Genomic DNA, 21,859 nt, shown 5'->3' with positions numbered 1-21,859 from the left:
TAAAATCGATCAAAGCCCAGCCTACCATCAGTTAGAGCATGAAAAATAGGTGAAGATCCATACCTCACTCGAAAGATTTGGTGAAGAAATGAGGGAGATATTCGAACTGAAAGTTCGAACACGACCGACGGCAACAATGGCCGATTCCGGCCAGGCTCCGGCGCCCCCGCGGCTGGTGCTGGTCGGGGAAGGACGGCGGGCGAGCTGGCTTTCGATTGGCACCGGTGCCGGAGATCGGTTCGTACGGTGGTGGCGGCGGGAGCGACTGGAAGGAGGGAAGGTCGAGGCGGCTGTGTAATCGGGAGGAGAGAGAGAGAGCTGACGGGGGAGAGAGAGAGGGTATAAAAATCTGACTTTTTGGCCAAATTACCATTTTGCCCCTCGTGGTTTTTAGACCATAACTTCTTCGTTACGGCTCCGATTCGGGTCTACTTTGTGTCTACGAACTCCTTTCGCCGCGCTCTACGCAATGGCGTAGGCGGAATTCCCAAATTCTTTCTCGATCAAAAAGTCAAATTTTCCCCTTTTAAAATAATGCGAGGCCAATTTGGTCATTTCGCTAAAAGATATTTTCTTTACTTTTTAGATATTTTCTTTCTTTTTAGATATTTTGTTTTGGGTTCTTACAATTTGGATAAAGTGAATCGCAATTTCTTTTGGGGAGGCAGTGAGAAGAAGCATAAGGTTCACTTTGTGTCAGTGGGATCTTGTGTGTAAACCTAAAAGTAAGGGAGGTTTGGGTTTGAAGAAAACTGATGATATGAATCAAGCTCTCCTAGCTAAAGTTGGCTGGAGATTATTGAGGAAGGATGAAGGGTTGTGGGCCCAAATTTTTGAAAAGAAATATATTAAGAGACATTCCTTTTGTGAGCCTAATATGGTCCCAAAATAAAATTGTTCTCCTAACTGGAAGGGGATTATGTTTGTTGAGCAGCTGCTTGACAAAGGGTTAATTTGGAGGCTCGGGAAAGGCGATAAGGTTAAGTTTTAGAGAGATAAATGGATCAGTGATGTGCCTCTGATGCAGATAGTGGATCTTGCCCCTGATCTCAATTTGAATTCCCTTGTTTTTGATTTTTTTGTGAATGGTTGGTGGGATGTGGAGAAGTTGAGGAGTGTTCTTCAAGAGGAATGGGTCCAAAAAGTTACTAGTTGTTCAGCTAATTTTCAGGGCGTTTTGGAGGATTGTCATATCTGGAAACCTACTTCTAATGGGTTATTCTCTGTCAAAGTCTGCTTACAGCTTGCTTTTTCAGGGGGCAGATTGGCTAAATCCTTGGTGGAGAGTTCTATGGAAGCTTCGAATCCCTCCTAAACTCCAAATTTTCTTTTGGTTGGTTTTTTAGGAGAAAATTATCTCCAATGAGCAACGAGTTCGAAGGCATCTTACTAGGAATTGTGCCTGCAATTACTGTAAGTGGCCTATTGAATCTACTTTGCATATCTTAAGAGATTGTTCTAGAACTAGAAAGGTTTGGGATGTTTTTATGAATTCTACGCAAGCTTTGCCTTTTTTCCAAACTGATTTTCATCCTTGGTTGTTAAGCAATTTGTGTTCTAAGGCTCACTTTGCTCAGATTCCATGTAGAATTATGTTTGTTTTTATATGCTGGTATATTTGCAAATTGAAAAATGACTTTATTTTTAAAGATGAAACTGATTTGCCTTTTAACCCCAGAGATTTGATTTTTACTGCTGCAAAGGATTGATTTCAGGCAATTGTTGGTATTTGTTGGGGTCTTTTTGTTCAGAGCTACAATAGGCTTGTTGGACTACTGCGAAGTAGATCGAGCTCTTTTGCGCCCCTGTCTGAGTTTGCTGCACCAGGCCCCAAAACACCCCGAAAGAGTTGAGATCTTACCAAAAAGGTGACAAACGCTTGGTTACACTTTTGGATTTCTCACCAAAAAGGTGATGCCCATGATTTCAACTTGGCTTCAGAAGATAAGTGTTTCAGATCTGGAATACAGTTTTTGGAGAGAGAGATGGAAGAACTATAGCTTGAATATGGTGCTTCTAGTAGTGGGAGAGTATGCTTGCCCCTCCACTTAAGTTCAAGAACCAGGCTCCAAGAGTGCTTCGAAAAGATCGTTGAGCCTTAGGAAGCATTTTGGTTCCTCTCACCAACAAGATGGACAATTGTTATAGATCAATATTATGGCTTGGCATGAGAAGCTTGTGGCATGGAAGCTGAGCCTTCATGAGTTTATCATTAGAGAGAGAGAGAGAGAGAGATGGGAGAAATAATGGGTGTGTTGAGTAGTTTCTGGCAACTTGACGAAAAACTTTGTCAAGTAACAGAACAGTCTGCCATGAGGGAAAGATATGGGGAGAATGATAAACAAAGCACGAAATTGCTGGGTTTTGGAAGCAAGAGAGGAAGCTTGCTCTCTGGATGTGGATCGAGTGACTTTTCAGTTGCTTGACGAAGCTTGGTCGCACTATGGATGATGATTTTTGCTGGGTAGAGGAAGCTCCTTTTTATAGGCACTTAGAACCCTAATTTTATTGATCTTCCATTCCCACTTTTCCTTTGCTTATTTCCATTCACTCCATTTTTGTGAAATTTCTGTAACTAGAGCGCATGGGTCAGAGGCCCTTTAGGGTACCAAAGTTTTTGTGTGGCTGGACCTCCCCCATGGTGGTGAGGCGCCACATGCTTTCTCCTTTGGTTTTCAAAATAGAGCTTACAGAGGAAAATATAATGGGTAGAGTCGTTTTGCCTAATAGGTATTCCTCCTACACGTTTGAATTCCCTTTGGTTTTTCTGATGGCTTGCGTTGGGTTTGTCTTTGGCCATGTACTGGAGTCTCCCAGCAGCCTGAGCGTACAAACATCTCTTGGTTTTTATCATGGTTTCATTTCAAACCATGTGCTGGAGATTTTTTGGATATTTTCTAAGCCACTTGGGCTATTTGGGCCTTCCTAAGGTGATGAGTTAGCTCATTAAGAGAATGGGCTAATTTCCTAAAGTTATGGGCTATCTTATTAAGGCGATGGGCCAATTCTTCTAGAGTATTGAGCTGATTTTTCTCTCTTTTATGCTTACCCACATATTTGGGCTCAAGAAATGGGCTTGAGTTTTGAGGCTCCCAAGCAGCTCAAAACTTCCATTTCTCGGCTCATTAATGGATCTCATGAAAACTCGTTACCATCGATACCATAACCCATTCAAGCAAGCCCCGAGCGTTTGTGTGGCTTGGGCCCACTTAAACTTGTAGCGTGGCTAGGTGTGAAATAATGATTTCCTGCTTGGCATGGCATGTCGATTGGTGTGCTTGAATTTTATCATCTTTGAAAAGAGACATAATGCTTAACAGAATAATTAGCATGGGCTTGTAGAGCCAGCGCCTTTTATAGGCTCATTTTAATTCTTAACGTGATAAATTGCATATTTATTTGGCATGGCACGTGGTCGTGACTCGTGAAAGTGTGAATGATAAACTTTTGCGTACTCCAAATCGGGTCTTTTCTTAATAAGACATTGCGTTAGACCGAGAATTCATTTGGACCTAACCCTAAATTTTTTAGGCCTCAACAGTATTAATAGTGGAACTAATAAAGTGCAAGTGTTGTTGGCTTGGGTCCCTCCTAAAATTTGTATGGTCAAGTTAAATATAGATGGGTCTCGCAGGGGCAGTACTAGTGCCATTGGTGCTGGAGGGGTCCTAAGAGATCATTTAGGTCAATGGATTGGTGCCTTTGCTGTCAATTTAGACCAGGGAGAAGTGCTTGAAGCTGATTTGTGGGGTCTATTTTTTGGGTTGAATTTGGCTATTGAGAAAAAAGTATATGATATTGTTATTGAGATGGATTATGATATTGTTGTACTTCTTATTTAGAGTAAGGTTTTGAATGCTTGTCATCCTAATGCTGGGTTGGTCAGTAGCTGTAAAAGGCTTATGAATTTGTTTAGAAGGATCAAGCTTCAACATATCTATAGAGAGAGGAATGATGTAGCTGATGGGTTGGCTACTTGGAGTCACAATCTAGACCTGGGCTGTTACTATTTTGAGGAGAGTCCTGCCTGGCTTGGTTGTTTATTACTTAATGATTCTTTGGGAGCTGTTAAGGCTCGCCTGATTAGCGCTAGTTAGTTGTTGTGTTGGTGTTTTAGCATTTTCCCCCTTTTTCTTCATTTAAAAAAAAAACGGAGCTAAACTTGAATAAAGTAAAGCATTATTACATTTGTTTATTTATAGTAAGAGCAGGTCATATAAGTTATGAAACTATATAGCTCTATAAATTGGAATGAAAAGTGAAGCCATAAGTGTTTTTTTTTAAAGTAGCTAAGTTAAGTTATAATCAGGCCATCCCTAAACAAAGATGTAGATGAAATTTGACGATGTCAATAAGACAATGATATATATAGTGATATTTTGGTGACTTAGCTTTGTTATATGTGAATATCCCGTTGTAAAAATGGCTTTGTATGAATGAATGTCTCATTGTAAAATAACTTTGTTAATATATATTTTTAAAAAAATTCTTCCTAAGAATATGCTTGTATAGTTTTTATTCGCATCTCAAGAATACTCTAATCCAGTGTCAATATTCATATTAAATAAATAAATAAATAAAAATATTACTTATGAGCAATAGGTCATGAATCTCTCAATTTTTAGTTCATGCAATACTTCAATTTGACCATATACCCAAGTTTAGGTCATCTCCAGCCATAGGGCTAAATGTAGTCCAAGGTTAAAAATTTAGCCCCTTAAAATATTAATTTTTTAAAGAATAGTGCAGGGCTAAATTTTTCCATCTCAACCATGCATGACTATATTTTAGGATCCTTCGTATTTTATTATTTTGAGAAAAGTGAAGTTTAGAGTGCTTTAATGTGTGGTGATTGAAAAGCACATGGATGGAGCCCACTATAAATTTGGCCTAAGCCAAAGCTGGCTACATTTGGCTCGGTTGGAGGGCTAAAGGGCCAAAATTTGGCCAAAATTTTATTTAGCCCATGACTGAAGATGGGTTTTGTATTATTTTAGGACTATATTTAGAATATAGCACATGACTGGAGATGGCCTTAATCTTTTCCGTTACTTAAGAGCAAGCCCAATGGAGGCTCTAAATGAGGCTGCATCATTGTTGAGCTTTAAAAGGTAGCACATAGGATCAGAAAAGTCATCCCCAATAGAAGCAAGTTGGGTATTTAAAAACCCAAGTCTGGGCGGAGGGTTGCATCCACCTCCATATATATAGAGCTCTGGGTGAAGCCATTGAAACCAATCGGGGCTCGTTACGTGGAAAGCTAAAGCGCACTTTAGATGCTGTCATTCACTCACTTGTGCAGCTCCACATGGCTACTCGCTCGGATCTACTTTCCTTGGCTGATCCAATGGTTGACCTTGTGTCTTTTTTCTTTTTCTTTTTGTTTTCCTTGGCAGCCCCTTTTTTGCTTATATTTCTTTTTGTTTTTTTGGGATTGATGCTGTTACTTTTTGTATTTTGTATTTTGTATTTTGTATTTTTTTTCTGTTTGTTGTTTCCTTGTGTTTGCTTTTAATTTATATTATTTTTCAAAATCTCAGGCAAATTGTACTTTTATTTTATTTTATTGAAATGTTCATAAAAAAACATAACATAAACATCCATGAACACAAAATAAGGTTACAACAAAAAAATTTAGCACCTAAATTACAAAATGAAAACATTTAGAGCTCCAAATATAGGGACTCCATTGTGAAAAAAATTCCTTTAAAGCCCGAAAGATTTCAATGGAGCTCTAAATAGAGCTCTATCCACCATTTTAAGGGCTTACCATTGAGCTTGCCCTAAGGGTAAACTAGCAACTTCACCTCACATATTTAAAAATCTTAGGCTAATTGCGATTAGTTGGTTAAACTCTTACACCTCTGCCCATGTGGGCAGAGGTTCGAAACTCTCAGTTACCCAAAGAGTGTAAACCCCAAATCGCTTATACTCATAAAAGAAAAATCAAAGGCTAATTTGGAGCAAGTCTTCCTGAGCTTTTCCATGAGTTAGATTTTAGTCCCTAAACTCGCCTCTTAGTTCATAGTCCTCTAAAATAAAAGAAAAAAGACGAAAACCACACAAAAATGGTAAGAAAATCTCTACATTTTCTGGTATGTCCACTACAATGGAGGTATGGGCAAAAAACCATACGAACTGTTCAAACCAAATCGATAAAAGGAATTAGGGTCAATTTTTACACTAAACAGTGAAATCTTAGATCACATCGAACTAAACCACAATAGTCTGGTTCAGTTTGATTTGGCCTTCGAAACCAATACCGAACCAAATCGTCTTGACACTTCGTATTTTCTTATTAATTATCACCATTTGTTATTATGTTTCATTCATCCGGCATATTGATATCAACCGTTCAATACCAAAAATTAAAATTGCTAAGCCATTCAAATTTGAGGTCATTCCTCTCCATCTTCCACGGTAAGAAATTTCCTCAACTATGCTTCAATTTTATGGTTTGAAATTTCGTTTATTTATGAATAAATTCTCTCTGCCACAAGAACCAGTATAACATTATAGAGTTTCTGGGATACCTGCTCAAAATTGAAGAGCAACATGACAAAACGTGTAATTTTGACTAAAAGAATCGATAGATACAACACTTATATTATTGACTTCTCGTCTATACGTGATCATTCCTTCCTGTAAACTAGCGTAGGGTATTCTGGACTCCACATGCTGTTCAGTACATATTCCTTGATTTCTTCCTGCAATCCAAAATTATATCAATGACCATGGCAATTCCAGAACCACTGATTTTGAAGAAGCAAAGACATTCATGATATCTTATGAATATATTTATGAAAGTAGTTTCAGATTTGGATATAAATGTTTCTCTTACGAATTTGACTGATCAGAAAATAAGATGGAAAGTTCTTCTGGGAACACTTTATGAATTTGACTTCTACACGAACTTATAAATGCTAGCAGTGTAACAAAATTTTCAAGAAAATAAATTTTATGCTATATCAAATCGTCACGGTAATTAAAATAATATGGGTTCAAAACATTCTTGTCAAATATATGCAGAAGGGATCGTCATGCCCTAGATGAGATGGTTAATCCATCTTCTTTCTTTTTTTATACTCACTGCTAATGGTTCATCTTTTCAATATATTCCATTATCAACATCATCCGACAAAGCAATAGAATTGCAAACCAGATATACCTGACTAAGTTTCCGAAGCTCTCGAGAATCCATTTCGCGGTACCCTTCCGCTAGATCCTCCTCTATAGCTTCCTTTATCACAGCTGCAGCCACCTGCTTTGTAATATCACGTATGCTGCAAATATGAACCGGGTTTATAGACATGCATAACAGCTTGAGTATAAATCCTTTTAATATCAAATAAAGATAAAGACGGGGGAAAGGACACAATAAGAAATAATAAAGGCCATTTTGTACCTAGATATAGAAGGGTATATAACCCCTTTAAGAACCTCCTCATCTGTCATATATGCTGCAAGGCTGTTTTCAATTTGACTGTTAGAACTCAGAAGAACCTAAAGCATAATCTTCCACTCTAGAATATATTTTAGAAAGTTGAATTATTCAAATGCACATGTATATCTCCGAAAAAAAAAGTGCATACAATCATAAATCAGTAATAGTAATCTGTACTAGAATAATCAGCAGATTCCCCCACTTTTCTTCCACACTAAAGGGAGAAAAATGATCCTCAATGGACTAATGGAATACTTTCTCCATATATGTCTAGTTTCATACAGTTACTACCTTATACTTAGAATTCCCTGATCCAAATACAGTTTCTGTATGAGAGAGAGCCACCTTATCCTTTAACATTTTCTCCCACTTGTTAATGACAGTTACAATATGCATGTGTATATTACAACTACTGAAGTTAGGGTAAGCAACCAATTACAAATCCGAGACTAATTCATGTGATAACATATTGACTTTAAAAAAGTACACAGGAGAGTATAATTTCAGGGAAGGCTCAGAGCACCTTCTCCAATTGATTATTAACACAATTTACCAGATAATTCGTTTGGGTCAAGATATCTTATTGATCATAACAGATGATTCAAGGGCAATAAATAAAATGCATAGATTCTGAAATTCTTTTTTAAGACAAATTGAGCTGTTGAAATGTCCATCCAGTAAAAGTTATTGATGAAGTTTATGAGAAATACCACTCTGCTGCAGCCTGTAACATGCCATCAGAGACGATTCTGGAGCCAGATAAAAGGGTACCAAGTCCAATACTGCATGAGAAAAGATGCATTTATAATCATACAATATCACAACTGAAACAGTTAAATTAGATCTGCATTCCTTTAGAAAAGAGAAAGTGGACAACTAACCCCGGAAAAAGGTACATGTTGTTTCCCTGGTTGCAGTGCCCAATATGGCCATTTCCTATCAAATATAGAACTCTAGGTAAGAACTTCTGATAGACCAGTTTATATTATATTAATGTAGATAAATGATTCATAATCTTAAATATAACTAGCATATAATTTTATAAAAAGCTGAGGAATCTTTTCTACACTAGAAAGAGAAGCTTCTTTTTTTCTCTCTCTCTTTTGATAGTCGTAGTACGGAAGGACAATGTTTTTTCGTCAGTAGAATGATAGAATCAAAGCAGGAAAAGGATAGCCATTTTAAGCCTACAGAATAAAAAATGGTCAATGAATTGGTAAAGCTTACAAGCATCATATCATAAAGAGAACATAAATACTCTATAGATGAACATGACTACTCAAAATGCCCTTGTGCTTTTCATGAAAGAGAGCCGCCAAACAGGATCAAACAACTGCAGGCCTTGGTATCTATGTTAGGCATGTGCATGTGTGCCCATAACTCTCACATGCATCCATGGTTGTTTGTAAGGGAATGCATGTCTTATAGGAGTCAAACAATCTGTTGGGTTATTCCTCTCCAACATGATGGATCTTATACTCAAACTCTTTGTCAAGTGTTGCGACCTTTATCCTTGGATGCATTCTTATATTAGCGGCCCAGTTTCTTTAATAAGTCATTCTTTTATTATGAGCACCAAGGGGGCATGAGATCCATGTCTTTTAAAAATGAAATGTTTTCAATCCTTGAGCGATTTAATCCATGAATTTCTTTCTCTGCCTTAGTGCTTGGACACACAATAGCTTGAAGACCCAAACCTTCCACCAAAGTCACCCTTAAGTGTATGTGAAAAAACAAGCAAACAAAAAAAGAGGGTTTCTCATTTAATTAACCATTTGTGTGTGTACGTGAACAACCTCCCCAATCTCCCAGTACAAAATCGGTTTTTATTTATATTTATTTTTAGAAAAATGTCAGTACTGTAGTAGTTATAACTTCCACAGTTAACAGCTAAACATTGATAGCACGTTCTGTATTATGAGCAACACATGTTATAGTTATCATATCAACTTCAACAACGTGGGAGATATTCAAACATTTACTACAACAAGAAAGATACAATAGAAGAAGAAAAAGAAACAAATTTGTCTTCATACATACCAAGGTCCACGTCTTTGAATGGACTTCCACTAGCAAAAACAACATTGTCACCCACAATAGAAAATGCTTCTTCAGGAGTGCACTCAGCTATTCCAAAACAAAATAGTGTCATTCAATAAGCTGAATTTCCATACCATTCCTTCCCCCCCCCCCCACCAAAAAAAAACCCTTCTCCAAAAGGAAAGGAAAGGAAAAGGTGTACCATTTGTTGTCGGATTTGACATTGCAAAGATGGCTGGTCTAGTTGAAGTTGAACCTCTAAGGGCCTCTAATACCTAAAATTGCATCTGCCTCACATCAATTTTGCAAGAAGAAAAAATGCTAGGCGTAGCCACATAGCAGAATATTGAAATTCTAGAGAGAGAGAGAGAGAGAGAGAGAGAGAGAGAGAAGCTAACAAAAAATGGTCCAGACAATATTTCATCTCATGTGTCATGACAAACTTGGATATAAAAGTGCAAAAATGATCCATTGAAATAACAAAACAGAGATAGTTAATAAAAAATTTGTAGTTCACAGTCAACATCTGTACGTATTTTGCAGCATCTTAAAAAACTGGTTAAAAATATCGGAATTTCTACATGACCAAGAAGCAAGGACAGCATGCGTAGTCATTATTTCATAACCAAAAGTTACATTTTGTGAATTGTACCATGTAAAAGTTAGATAGTGCGCAGTAATATTTTATTCAACCTTCTTATCTTAGAAAATCAACTTTTCTTTCTTGATCAAAAAACCATGGACATCCACAAGTGTTAAATTTTTATCATAACACATCATTATCATTTCTGAAATGCAAAACAATTACTCAAAATGCAAAATGATCTCAGAAGCATGCAACAAAGGGCCACTACTCTCCAAGATTTTTACTATAAACCATTTCAATTTATAGGATGCATTATAAATACCTCTTTCGAGAACAATCCCCCTACGGCAGAAAGTCCAAGAAGTACATCAGGCTTCACTTCTTGAACCTGATTAGCAAAGATTACTAAGACATCATCAACAGTTGTGACCAAATGAGAGTGTCTACCATTTAAAATTAGACAATATAATTATATAACTAATAATATAAACTGTTACCCAATAATTAAAAGTGTAGACAGGATTAGAACAGTTGACAAAAAACATATTTGTTAGAAGGACATTTTGCATAAGCAGATTCAGCTCAAAAACATTTTGCATTACACACTTAAATCAACTACATAGTCTTATTAAATAATTCACTGGAAGCATATAAATGCATGTTGTATAAAATATAAGAGCATTTTTGCTCACCACTTTAACCCAAGGTCCACCCTTCTCAACACTTGACACGTGTCCATATGCATAACTATAGTTCCATAAATATAAAGTAAAAAGTTAACCATGGTTAGCCTATGGACACATGTCAAGTATTAAGAAGGGTGGTGAGGATACGCCTTGGGTTAAAGTGGTGAGCAAAAATATTTCCATAAAATATAACAGTAATCAGAGCGTTAGTAATGCAATTCTTGCAAGATGTGTATGAAATATCTTTTGTTACACAGCTAGGCCACATCCAGATTCCTGTACTAAATTTCAATTTTCTAAACATGGAAAAATCCCACCATGTAAACCATTGTAAGTGCAGAAGAAGATAATATTACATATTATAGTGTGAAGAATTCACTAACCACTTCCACAAGACTTGCGCCTTCCCTTAACCCTTGACGATGAATTTCTTTGACATTCCTTGCAAAAGGACGGGCTTCTGGATCAAGATCTTCCCGTTCCTCTGTGATCAGACCCTGTATATATGACAACCGCCAAATTAAGTATCTTGTCTGGCTAATATATAATATAATTGAAAACTTAATTATCTTGTCCGGCTAATGGTGAAGCATATTGAATAGGGAATATGATAGCTGCAACCACGTTCTAAATCATCAGTCTGGATATAAAGTATACATACAGGGAAGAGCCCTATAGCCACCATAAGGTTATCTGATAAAACCAAGAAGCTACAAACAGGAGTCACCATACCTCATATTTTCATACATAATGAAACTCATCATATAAAATAGAAATTCTGGGCAGTTCAGTTGATATTTCAACAGTTCTGCTAATAGGAAACAATTACGTCAATGATGGATGGGGTTGGGATTTGTGAAAATGAAAAATCAGGGCACTTCTATGATTCTATGTAAGCTCATGATTGAATGGAATTCTATAATGAACTCCATTGGAAACAGGAAACCGAGCGATTAAGGATAAGGAGCTGTATAATCTGTCCAACAGATCCAACAAATCATGGAACGAGCCATCGAACTCATCCCTTGCAGTGGTAATCTACCACTCATAGATCTATCCTGCATAGTGAATAACATTGAAAGTTCACCATTCGGCCTATTAACAACCGAGAAGAACCAACTAGTGTCAATGCTGACCAATCAAGAATTCCTCCTTAGTCACGTGTCTCGGATCCCAGCTTAAGATAATACCTCCTCACTATGTTAACCTCCACTACTCCACTATGATATATGCAATTCTCGCCAAAAAGTATTCAAACTGTTAAGAGTTATATAATATTGATTGTCACTAGAATTATTTTATTAAAGGCCAAACACGAAACCTGTCCCCTTGTAACAGAAGCACAAATTTGATTTTTAAAAGTTAAAAGAGTATTTGATGGTTCTACGGCATTATGTGACCACTTGTTCACCTTGGCATCAACCACCCAGAATTGTCTGCCTGCACTCTGAAATGCATGTTCATTGTTCCCTAACATCCTTGCCATTGTTTTTCTTGTAGCATTAAGAACACCTATTCCTGCACTGCAGCAATGCAATGATTAAGCAAAGCAGCCTTGGTAGTTGATCTTTATACTGTAAGTTCTTTAGCCTCATTTTTCAGTATAAAGATGCATAAATTCAAGTCCAACTGTGAAGCCTCCCAAGAAAATGGTCAGCAGATTTGCATGTTTATTGACATGAAAAGTGGTGACTGCAAGGAATGCAAGAAAAAAAAATACTATCTCCAAGTAAATTTCAATAAAACCTTGTTTAAAGTATTAAGAAACAGGCCCTCTCTAAATCCCACTAAATTTAGTAAACTGACAGGAAAACAATAGTGTTTAGAGATGTTGGAGGCACAGCCACATTCAAACAACCACCAACATTTCATCAGCCATTAAATCAATAAAATAAAGTAAAGCTCTATCGGGTACTTAATACCACTCCGTCAAAACATCCCCACTCCTGTATTTGAATTCTTGTTTTTAACTGCTCAGAAGTCTCTGCTTTAAAGAGATGGATATCTTTTAAGTACTAACCTTCCAGCACCAGCAACAACAATCTTTTGTTTAGGAAAGTCAATCATTGGCCTTCCTTGAGCCCTTACAGCTCCTAAAAGTCCAGCAATTGCAACTCCTGCGGTTCCCTGTAAGACGAATTGACACGAAACTAGATGAAATTATACCAGAATGGAAGGGTAACTTTATTTCCATATATCAAATTTAAAACAATTTTAAAACAGTTATTCACGTCTTTACTGTTAGATAACCATTGGATCCCAAAAGCTTGAGCTATTAAGGGATCAGATAACACTGTACATCAAATCAACACCCTCCCTCAGCATAACTCAATCATTCATGCGAATATATATGTTTAGTGTATGTTGGATTAAAAAAAGAACTAAAAAATACAAAAAGATGTACAGTATCATTCTTTTGACTCTTGTCCCAATCCAGTGTTTGGAAAAGAAAAAATGTAAAGTTTTGTCTCAAATAGACTTACAAATAATAATACAAAATTACAGGAAAGGCTAGTACATTTTTATTTCGTTTTGATTTTTGGGACTAAAGGAAATATGATTTGAATTTTTTTAATATGATAAGCCTTTAAATAAAATTATAGAACTGGGCCTAAAAACATGACTTTAATTTAACATTGTAAACTGAGGCCTTACTCAAAAACTGAGCAAGGAGTTTGGATTGGCCCTGCTGATTGATATAAAGGGATAACACAAACCTGTAATAAAGATGATTAGACGCTACCGCATGAAATGAAAGAGTTACCTGAACATCATCGTTAAACATTCTATAGGTATTTCTGTAGCGCTGTAACAGCTTAAACGCCCACTTGCTTTGAAAATCTTCAAACTGTACAAAAAATAGAGCAAGTATTTCTTTAAAGTTAAATGGTGCACTTAATGCATTCCAGCTTCTGGTAACTAAATAAACATGAATGACATTCAAATTACCTGCACAATCACATGAGGCCAACGAGTAAACACTGCTTCCATGAATTCATCAATGACGGCAAGATACTCATCACCGTCAAGACGGTGTCTTTGCAATCCCAAATCTAAGAATAAATAATAGAATGTTGTTGATTGCTATGGAGATAAATTCAACTGTTAAAGAATTCATGTACATGAGGAAAGAACTTGGTAAGAAATATAAATGCTACTGATGATAAAACTTGGAAGTGAAAGTTAAAGAGGCGCATTTGCAGAATGTAATTCATTGAACAGACATTGAAAAGGATGAATTGAATGGTAACACAAGAGATCTGCTTGCTATAGCTGATATTTTCAAAACATTAACTGGTTTTCTAATTAAAAATTAAACTGAATGATACCACTGCTAGTTACCTTTTATCTATTGTTGTTCTTTTTTACTTCTACATATAGGCAACAGTGATGGTAAAGAAACATATTCAATGAGAGAAAGGGAATAGGAGTTCTTGTCATCTAGATCAGCACTGATTAACTAATATCATACACAAAAGTTTTGGATGGTAAGTTTGTACGTTCTCTTTCCCACAACGGTAATGGGCTCTTGTTTTACAGTGAACAGAATCACCATGCTTCTTGTACTACACCTCTTTTATGAATCCTGTATTAAACAATCACTCACCATGTGCTCAGTCATTACTCTATATGGATATCCTAAATTACATATATAGCATATGGAGAAGATGATGATAGAACACCAAAAATACAATAATCAGAAAACTTGAATGCCTAATCTGTTATCATGTGCCTGTACCATGCTTTCAGAGCCTCAAAAATATAAAAGTCGTCTTCTAAAATGGTTTTTACCAAATTCTTTATAGTGCCACTTCAATGTCTTCGCAGATATATAGTACCAGCACCATATTAACATTGTAAATAATCAAAATAGCTGTTTTTTGTACCGCTTATTGAAGATTAGATGAGGAAACACTTACACAAGGGGTCTTTGAGCAGTTTTTCATTGTTAGTTCCAACATCAATCATCACAGGAAGTACCTATAGGATGGAGCATAAGGGGTTAAGAACAATATGGAATTTTCCAAATAATTCTCCATAAGCCACCATGAGGAGAGTATATACTAACGATGCATAGCACAAATCAATGTGAAGGTTCACTAGGTCAAGTGACAGCGAAGAGATAAAATGACCTCAGCATAGACAAACACCCGAACAGATCCAGCAATTCACAATTAGTTATAACCCTTTTTTATTTTCTTTGGAAGATGAAAGTATCACTAATTCCCTACTATTACAACAAGAACCCTTTAGCATTTGATTTACTGTATATATATAGGAAACTTAATTTTATAAAGCTAAAAGGAAACAGAAACAGATGGGCAAGTTGGCCATCTATGAAAGATGCCAACTAAAAGCTTATATCAGAAACATAAAAATTATATCATACTATAAGGAGTATACTCCTTTGATTTAAATGTGGTTCATTGATACAAATTCGACAAACTTGCTTACAATCATACGAGAAGGAGTAACTCCTTTGATCCAATTTTTGGATGTATATGTTGAAATAAACACACCACAATTATCTAATTAAATAATAAAGCATAAGCAAGAGAAAGAAAAATGAGTAAGAAATTACCCTTTGAGGGTTTATTCCAGCAGCAGCAACATATAAATCCAGTTTCCCAATTGCGATTCCAATTCCCTGGACTCCAAGGTCCCCAAGACCCAATATTCTGCTCCCATCTGTAACAACAATCATATCAACCTGCACAGGAATTCCATGATTGATCATATAAATTAGGCTGAATTTTTTCTGAAACACCAAGATTTAAGTTCACAACTTGTATTCACTTTTCATAAGCCACATTTCAAGGGAAGTATTGAAATGATAGGAAGGGTAAACAATTTTAACCTCTGTTTTCTATTTTACTATCTTCAACAATTGACCGTATATAAGTACAACTTGAAGCCTTTTATCTCCTAGTTTTAAACAAATTTCAACATTAATACAGATAATCTATTGAGTTAAATCAGTCAACCATGAAACCCACATCTCTTACTCTGAAATACAATATCTGTAACTACCATTTTGCGTGTAAACTAGTCCTGGCTTGTATCACTAAGTTTTTTGAGAACAATAAAAAGAAAATCCATAACGTCCAAACTAGTAGCCAGAAAATCTGTGGGTATTTTTCATTACATTAGCGAAGTGAAATACAGGGAAGACAGAAAAAAGCACCAACAAATGGCATATTGACAGACAATATGAAACGAAGAAAACTGATATCCGGGACCAAATAAAGTTAGCCAAACTCAGTAAATTAACACACTAAAAGTAACAATAGTTGAGACTAAATTTGAGCATCTTAAGAATTCTTTACCAGATGATTCTAAGGGACTCCATGAGCAACCAGCACTTTTTTTTTTATAGGAAACAGAGCATTTTATCAGTAGAAAAGGGTACACGCAAAGTGAACGAGTTGTCCGCTTAATTGAAAAACACTAAACCTATGAAAGCCTAAGAAAATAAAGGCCAATCCAGAAATAATAATAGTTCATATAAAATTCGTCCTACAATAAGTGCACCATTGACAAGTATAAAAGACCTGATCAGCTGGCCAATTATAAACCATGGACATCATTTCTCCACGATCTTCCGCACTGAAGTACATTCCCCTGGGCCTTCTAAACAAACCGCTGTAATTCTGGCAAACAAGACCTACAGTAGGAGTGTAGACTATAGGTGCATACTCCTCAATGTTGGCAATCAAGACCTGTCAAATTCAGAGATTACAATTTTAAACAGAAAATGATCCATTAAAAAAATTGAAACGTATCATCTTACCCATTAAAAATTTGAAACACGCTTTCAACTATCAGCCAATCAGGACAAATCTAAACACTGATTTTAAATTCTATAACTCCATATGGAGTAGATGAATATTGAAGTTTGCAACTTACCTTATAATACATCGTCTCATTTCTGTCGTGCAATCGGTTCAGTATCCGCCACTTGGCCAGAGCATTTGGATCAGAAGGTCCATCTCTTGCTTGCTCTTCAAGTCTCTTCAGGTCAACCACTGTCAATAAACAAATTTCAATAGGTATTGCTAAAAATGTGCAGTTGGTTTATCTGTAAATAAAACATGTTCTAAAACTAAGCGTGAAAACAACATATTGAAAAATTATTAATTACCATGGCTTAAAAGCAAACAAGCATCAGTTCATTCAGTATATTTCTAAAACGTGCATAAATATGCAAAAGTATTAGCACACTAGTATCTTTTTTAGGAAGCCCATGACACTATGTTTACTAACTTCCAAAAAAAAAATAAGTTAGAATAGACTTACTGAAGCGTTCAATTTGCTGCTCGGTAGACATGACATTTGGAGGGAGAAGTCCCCGCAGATCAAGACGATCTCGTTCTGTGAAGGAAAATGATGTCCCCTAGTTTGACAATCATTTAAAAGAAGGAAAAAAAAAAAAAAAGAGAGAGAGAGAGAGAGAGAAAAAAAAAGAGCAAAGATCAACTCTTTGTAAATTAAATTAAGCAAACATTGGAACCACGAAATGCTAAAACACCATTGCAATTCAAATGCAATAGATAGTAACACAGAAAGCCACGGTTAATCACCAAAATTGAACACTTACTCAAAGTTGATAAACGCTCCCACATTGAGTTTAGATTATAAAGAAAGAGACTTGTATCAACAAAACAAAAGCTAATTTGAAAATTTTATTCCTAAAAAACCAAAAAATGGGCACACTACTTTTCTATACTCAAGACTTCCAACAATGAGATAGTATAATTACCAACATTTTTTAGTTTAACATAACCTACAACAATTTCCACCACTAATCACTTTATTTAACCTTAACCAGTGACAGAGAAGCCAATTTGCAAAACTACTTGCGCATAAATAAGACCCAACCACTAATGGATCTTCAAAAATCAAATTCAAGAAAGCAAAATAAACAAAACAAAATACAAATAGAAAGGAAAATGGCTGATTGGGTTACTTTATTGAACCAGGGGTCGTGAAGAATGTCGAGGCTGCGCTTGTGTACAATGATCGGGCGGTGGCCCTCGGTCGTGGTGAAGGGTCTCGAGTGCGGGAGCAGAGGATTGCTGCCCATTCTGACTCTGTACTTCAGGTGTTTGATCAGGGACGAAGAGAGCCTGATCGGCGAGTTGAAGTTCGACATGTCTGACTAAGAATGTGAGAAGAAGAAGACTGACAAGAATAAATGGAGGCTTGTGATATTGTTGGCAGTGAAGACTCCCCCAATTGGAAAAGAGAAGAGGAATCCCCCAATTTCATTGTCAACAGTCAAAACAGTTCTGCTTTGCTGGGCCCATCTCCAAAACGCGGGGACCGACACAACATTATCCTCACTCGGTCTGTAATTAAAAATTTTCCTTTTGGCCCATAATTTAATTTATTTAGAAGAGAAATGACAACATCAGTCGTGAATTTATATATACATGAACAGTTAGAGTAGCCGACTTGGTCTGTAATTAAAAAATTTCCTTTTGGCCCATAAATATAATAGAATCCTTCTTTGTTCTTTTAAGAATTTATTTCAATAAGATTTCACAGTACCTAAATTATTAGAGAACGAAGTCCTCATATGTTTTGTTGAATTTTTATGGTGACGATTACAAAATGTGATTGTTAAGCTCATAATTTTATACATATACATGTCCTATTTAATTAGTCCTTTTGCTTAGTTTTTTAGCATTTCAAGTTATTTACTTCTCTTTGTGTTTTTTGTAGGTTAATAGAGCAAGAGAATATAATTCATGCAATTCAAGCATGTTAAGGCCTGATTTAGATGAATGGAAGAAGAGCATAAAGACACACCCAATTTGGGCTACACTCCCTTGTTAGTCCAGTTTCGTAGGTCACATTGCAAGTCTTATTGTAGCTACCTATATAGCTCAGGTGAGGGGACATCTTTCATTGAAGTTGTTCCAATGGGTGTCTATTATAACATTTTCAAAATTCAGCTCCATTGGATAATTGGGAGTCCATCACCCATCAAATACAGAACCATGCTCAGGAGAACGTTTATCTGCAGCTGCCAAAACTCAAGACTGAGTTAGCAACTTGTTTTGAGCTTAACATCTTCACCCAACCTTGGATTGGCCCAAATGACATGTGGTTGGAAGATGACATTCTAAATGTCAATCTGGAGGGATCAAAGTCGTCATTTGCTTAAGGGAACCCAATCCGTGAGCCCATGAAGTTTATGGTCATTCTGAGAGTTTTTATCAAAAATAGACAAAATCTGCTCCATACTTTCATAAACGTCAGTTTTTATACAAATTTTCAAAAATAGCCAAAAACTCACTCAAATATAGTTAAATGCCCTCAAAACTAAAACTCACGTAACACCAAATTTGAGTCCTAAATGATGGGACTTAATAATAAAGTTTCCATTGTGTCTTGATTTGTCTTGATTTTATTTTAGGGAAAAAAAATTTAAAAATCATACTTAGGTAATTAACCATAGAATTTCAAATTACACCAAACATTAAGTGTGAGAAATTGATATGTAATTTGATTTGTTATTATATTCAAGAGGCAGAGCCACAAACTTATAGTTACAAAAGTATCCTAATATGGTTCCTACGATCAAGCTAAATCATTCACAAATAAGGAAAGAAGTTATTTACAATATTGACAAAATCAACATTCCATTCTAAGCTCGATCTCCTTCAACACTCCCCTTCAAGTTGGAGTGTATGTTTATGACACCCAACTTGCTAAGTAACACTTCAAACTGTGCCGAGCTTAATGGCTTAGTGAACAAATCGGCTGGCTGATTTGCAGTTCGAATATGAGCTGTCTGAATCATCCCTTTCTGAATTTTCTCTCTAACCAGATGACAATCTATCTCTATGTGTTTGGTTCTCTCATGAAACACCGGATTCGATGCTATGTGTATAGCCACCTGATTATCACAAAATAGGGTTACTGGCTGCGTGTGATCAACTCCCAAATCCTTTAAAATGTTCTTCAACCATGTGACTTCGCAGCAAGTGGTAGCCATGGAGCGATACTCGGCCTCCGCACTTGAACGCGATACCGTTGTTTGTTTCTTAGTCTTCCAAGAGACCGGTGCTTGCCCAAGTAAAATGCAGTACCCCGTGATTGATCTCCTTGTGTCTTTACAACGTGCCCAATCGGCATCATAGAATGCCCGCAATTGGAGTGACCCTGTAGATGGTAGTAGGATACCTTGACCCGGTGTATGCTTAATGTACTTAAGCACTTTATGGGCTGCTTCCAAATGCGGTTGCCGTGGCTTGTCCATGAACTGGCTCAGTACATGTACGGCATAAGTCAGGTCCGGTCTAGTTATGGTCAAATATATCAACCTCCCAACCATTCTTTTGTATGACGAAGCATCATCCAGTAATTTTCCATTGAACTGTGAGAGTGATAAATTCTGTTCCACTGGGAACCGAGAAGGTTTGACACCTAAAAATCCAGCATCATCCAAAATCTCCAAGGCATATTTACGCTGCGACAAACTGATTCCATGTCGTGATCTGGCAACTTCGATGCCAAGGAAATACTTCAACTGCCCCAAATCCTTAAGCTTGAACTGGTTGGCCAAGAATAATTTTGTGTTCTCTATATCCTCCAAATGTTCCCTGCCAGTATGACGTCATCAACATATACAAGCAGTACTAGGAAGTTACCTTGACGACAACGGACGAACAGAGAATAATCGGATCGTGACTGTTGGAATCCCGCAGCTTTGAGGGCAATAGACAGCTTGACAAACCACTGTCTAGATGCCTGTTTTAAACCATACAACGACTTGTGCAATTGACAGACCCAATTCTCCCCATTTCGTCCGAAACCAGGAGGCAAGGACATGAACACCTCCTCATCAAGGTCGCCATTCAAAAATGCGTTGTTCACATCCAATTGGTGGTGATGCCAGCCACGCAGGGATGCCACACTAAGGAGAACACGGACGGTCACCAATTTGGCAACCGGGGCAAAAGTTTCCTAGTAATCAATGCCTTCCACTTGACTGTAACCCTTTGCCACTAAGCGGGCTTTGTAGCGTTCGACCGTGCCATCGGCCTTCAATTTCACCTTATAGACCCACTTATAGCCGATCGGTCTTTTATGAGGGGGCAACGAAACCAAGCTCCAAGTCCCATTAGCCTGTAATGCATCAATCTCAGATTTCATGGCGGCACGCCATTGTGGAATGTGGACTGCCTGAGAGAAACTCGTAGGTTCTTGAAGAAGGGTAAGTTGGGCAAGATATGTTTTGTGAGAGTGAGAAAGTTGAGCATAAGACAAGGACTGAGAGAGGGGGTGGGCCGTACCTGAAGGGATGACCAAGTTCGTGGAAGAGAGTGGTGAGGTCCTTGAAGGGAGGCCAGACTCAAGGTAGAAGTCTCGCAAATAGGCAGGCGTTTGGGTAGAGCGACCGCTGCGGCGCGGAGCGATGGTGGGAGATGTGGGCGATGGAGATAGGGAAAGAAAAGGCAGGTCGGTGAGATCTGTATTAGGTGATGAAGAAGCCAGAGCCGTGAGGTATGCAGTAGGTGTGATGGGTAAAGTGGGGTCAAGTGGGCCGGTGGGTGGAATGGGCTCAGCAGTAGGGGAAGGCAGATGGGCTTGGGAGAGGGAGTCTATGTCAAAGTGTAAGAACGGGTCAAGGTGAGGGGAAGAAATGTCACATCCTGGAATCAACTTCGCCGTAGCACGATATTGTCCGCTTTGGGCCCCCCTCTCTGCCCGCACGGTTTTGTTTCTAGGAGCTCACGAGCAACTTCCCAGTGGGTCACCCATCCTGGGATTGCTCTGGCCTCCAACTCGCTTAACTTCGGAGTTCCTACGACTCCGAAGCCAGTGAGCTCCCAAAAGGCCTCGTGCTAGATGGATGCGGGTGTGCACATATAAGGCACATCACCCCCTCTCCGTTGGTTGATGTGGGATCTTACAATCCACCCCCATTAAGGGCCCGACGTCCTCGTCGGCACACTCGCACCACACGACAGAGTGGCTCTGATACCAAATTGTCACATCTTGGGATCAACTCCGCCGTAGCACGATATTGTCCGCTTTGGGCCCCCCTCTCTGCCCGCACAGTTTTGTTTCTGGGAGCTCACGAGCAACTTC

The 21,859-nt window shown here is 37.6% G+C and overlaps 1 protein-coding gene across 2 annotated transcripts; it reads right to left on the bottom strand.

Moving 5' to 3' along the window:
* Nucleotides 1-6,428: 6,428 nt before the first annotated feature.
* On the bottom strand, nt 6,429-18,016 carry LOC117617857 (NAD-dependent malic enzyme 62 kDa isoform, mitochondrial). Of its 2 annotated transcripts, XM_034347454.1 has the most exons (19): nt 17,724-18,016; nt 17,054-17,150; nt 16,664-16,782; nt 16,309-16,476; nt 15,339-15,467; nt 14,677-14,737; nt 13,706-13,809; nt 13,521-13,604; nt 12,777-12,883; nt 12,168-12,279; nt 11,140-11,253; nt 10,393-10,458; nt 9,687-9,759; nt 9,485-9,571; nt 8,326-8,380; nt 8,155-8,226; nt 7,406-7,468; nt 7,169-7,283; nt 6,429-6,707 (listed from the first exon to the last, which is right to left on the bottom strand). In XM_034347454.1, the coding sequence occupies exons 1-19, from the start codon at nt 17,907-17,909 to the stop codon at nt 6,633-6,635; spliced, it is 1,887 nt and encodes a 628-aa protein (XP_034203345.1). In that variant the 5' UTR covers nt 17,910-18,016; the 3' UTR covers nt 6,429-6,632. The 2 variants fall into 2 exon arrangements, with proteins under 2 accessions (XP_034203345.1, XP_034203346.1); XM_034347455.1 differs by lacking the exon at nt 10,393-10,458.
* Nucleotides 18,017-21,859: the final 3,843 nt, after the last annotated feature.

The sequence above is a fragment of the Prunus dulcis genome, chromosome 2, assembly GCF_902201215.1.
Source record: "Prunus dulcis chromosome 2, ALMONDv2, whole genome shotgun sequence".
In the NCBI taxonomy this organism is placed as follows: Eukaryota; Viridiplantae; Streptophyta; class Magnoliopsida; order Rosales; family Rosaceae; genus Prunus; species Prunus dulcis.
The sequence above is the reverse complement of the archived record's forward strand: the minus strand, read 5'-3'. Positions and strand labels throughout refer to the sequence as shown.

Bases quoted from the DNA above. Each gene is read 5' to 3' on its own strand.
- LOC117617857 (XM_034347454.1), bottom strand. From the start codon at position 17,909: ATGTCGAACTTCAACTCGCCGATCAGGCTCTCTTCGTCCCTGATCAAA. The intron at 13,810-14,676 runs GTAAGTGTTTCC...ATTTATTCTTAG, and splicing joins ACTGCTCAAAGACCCCTTGT to ATTTGGGATTGCAAAGACAC. The intron at 7,284-7,405 runs GTACAAAATGGC...TCATATTTGCAG, and splicing joins ATATACCCTTCTATATCTAG to CATACGTGATATTACAAAGC.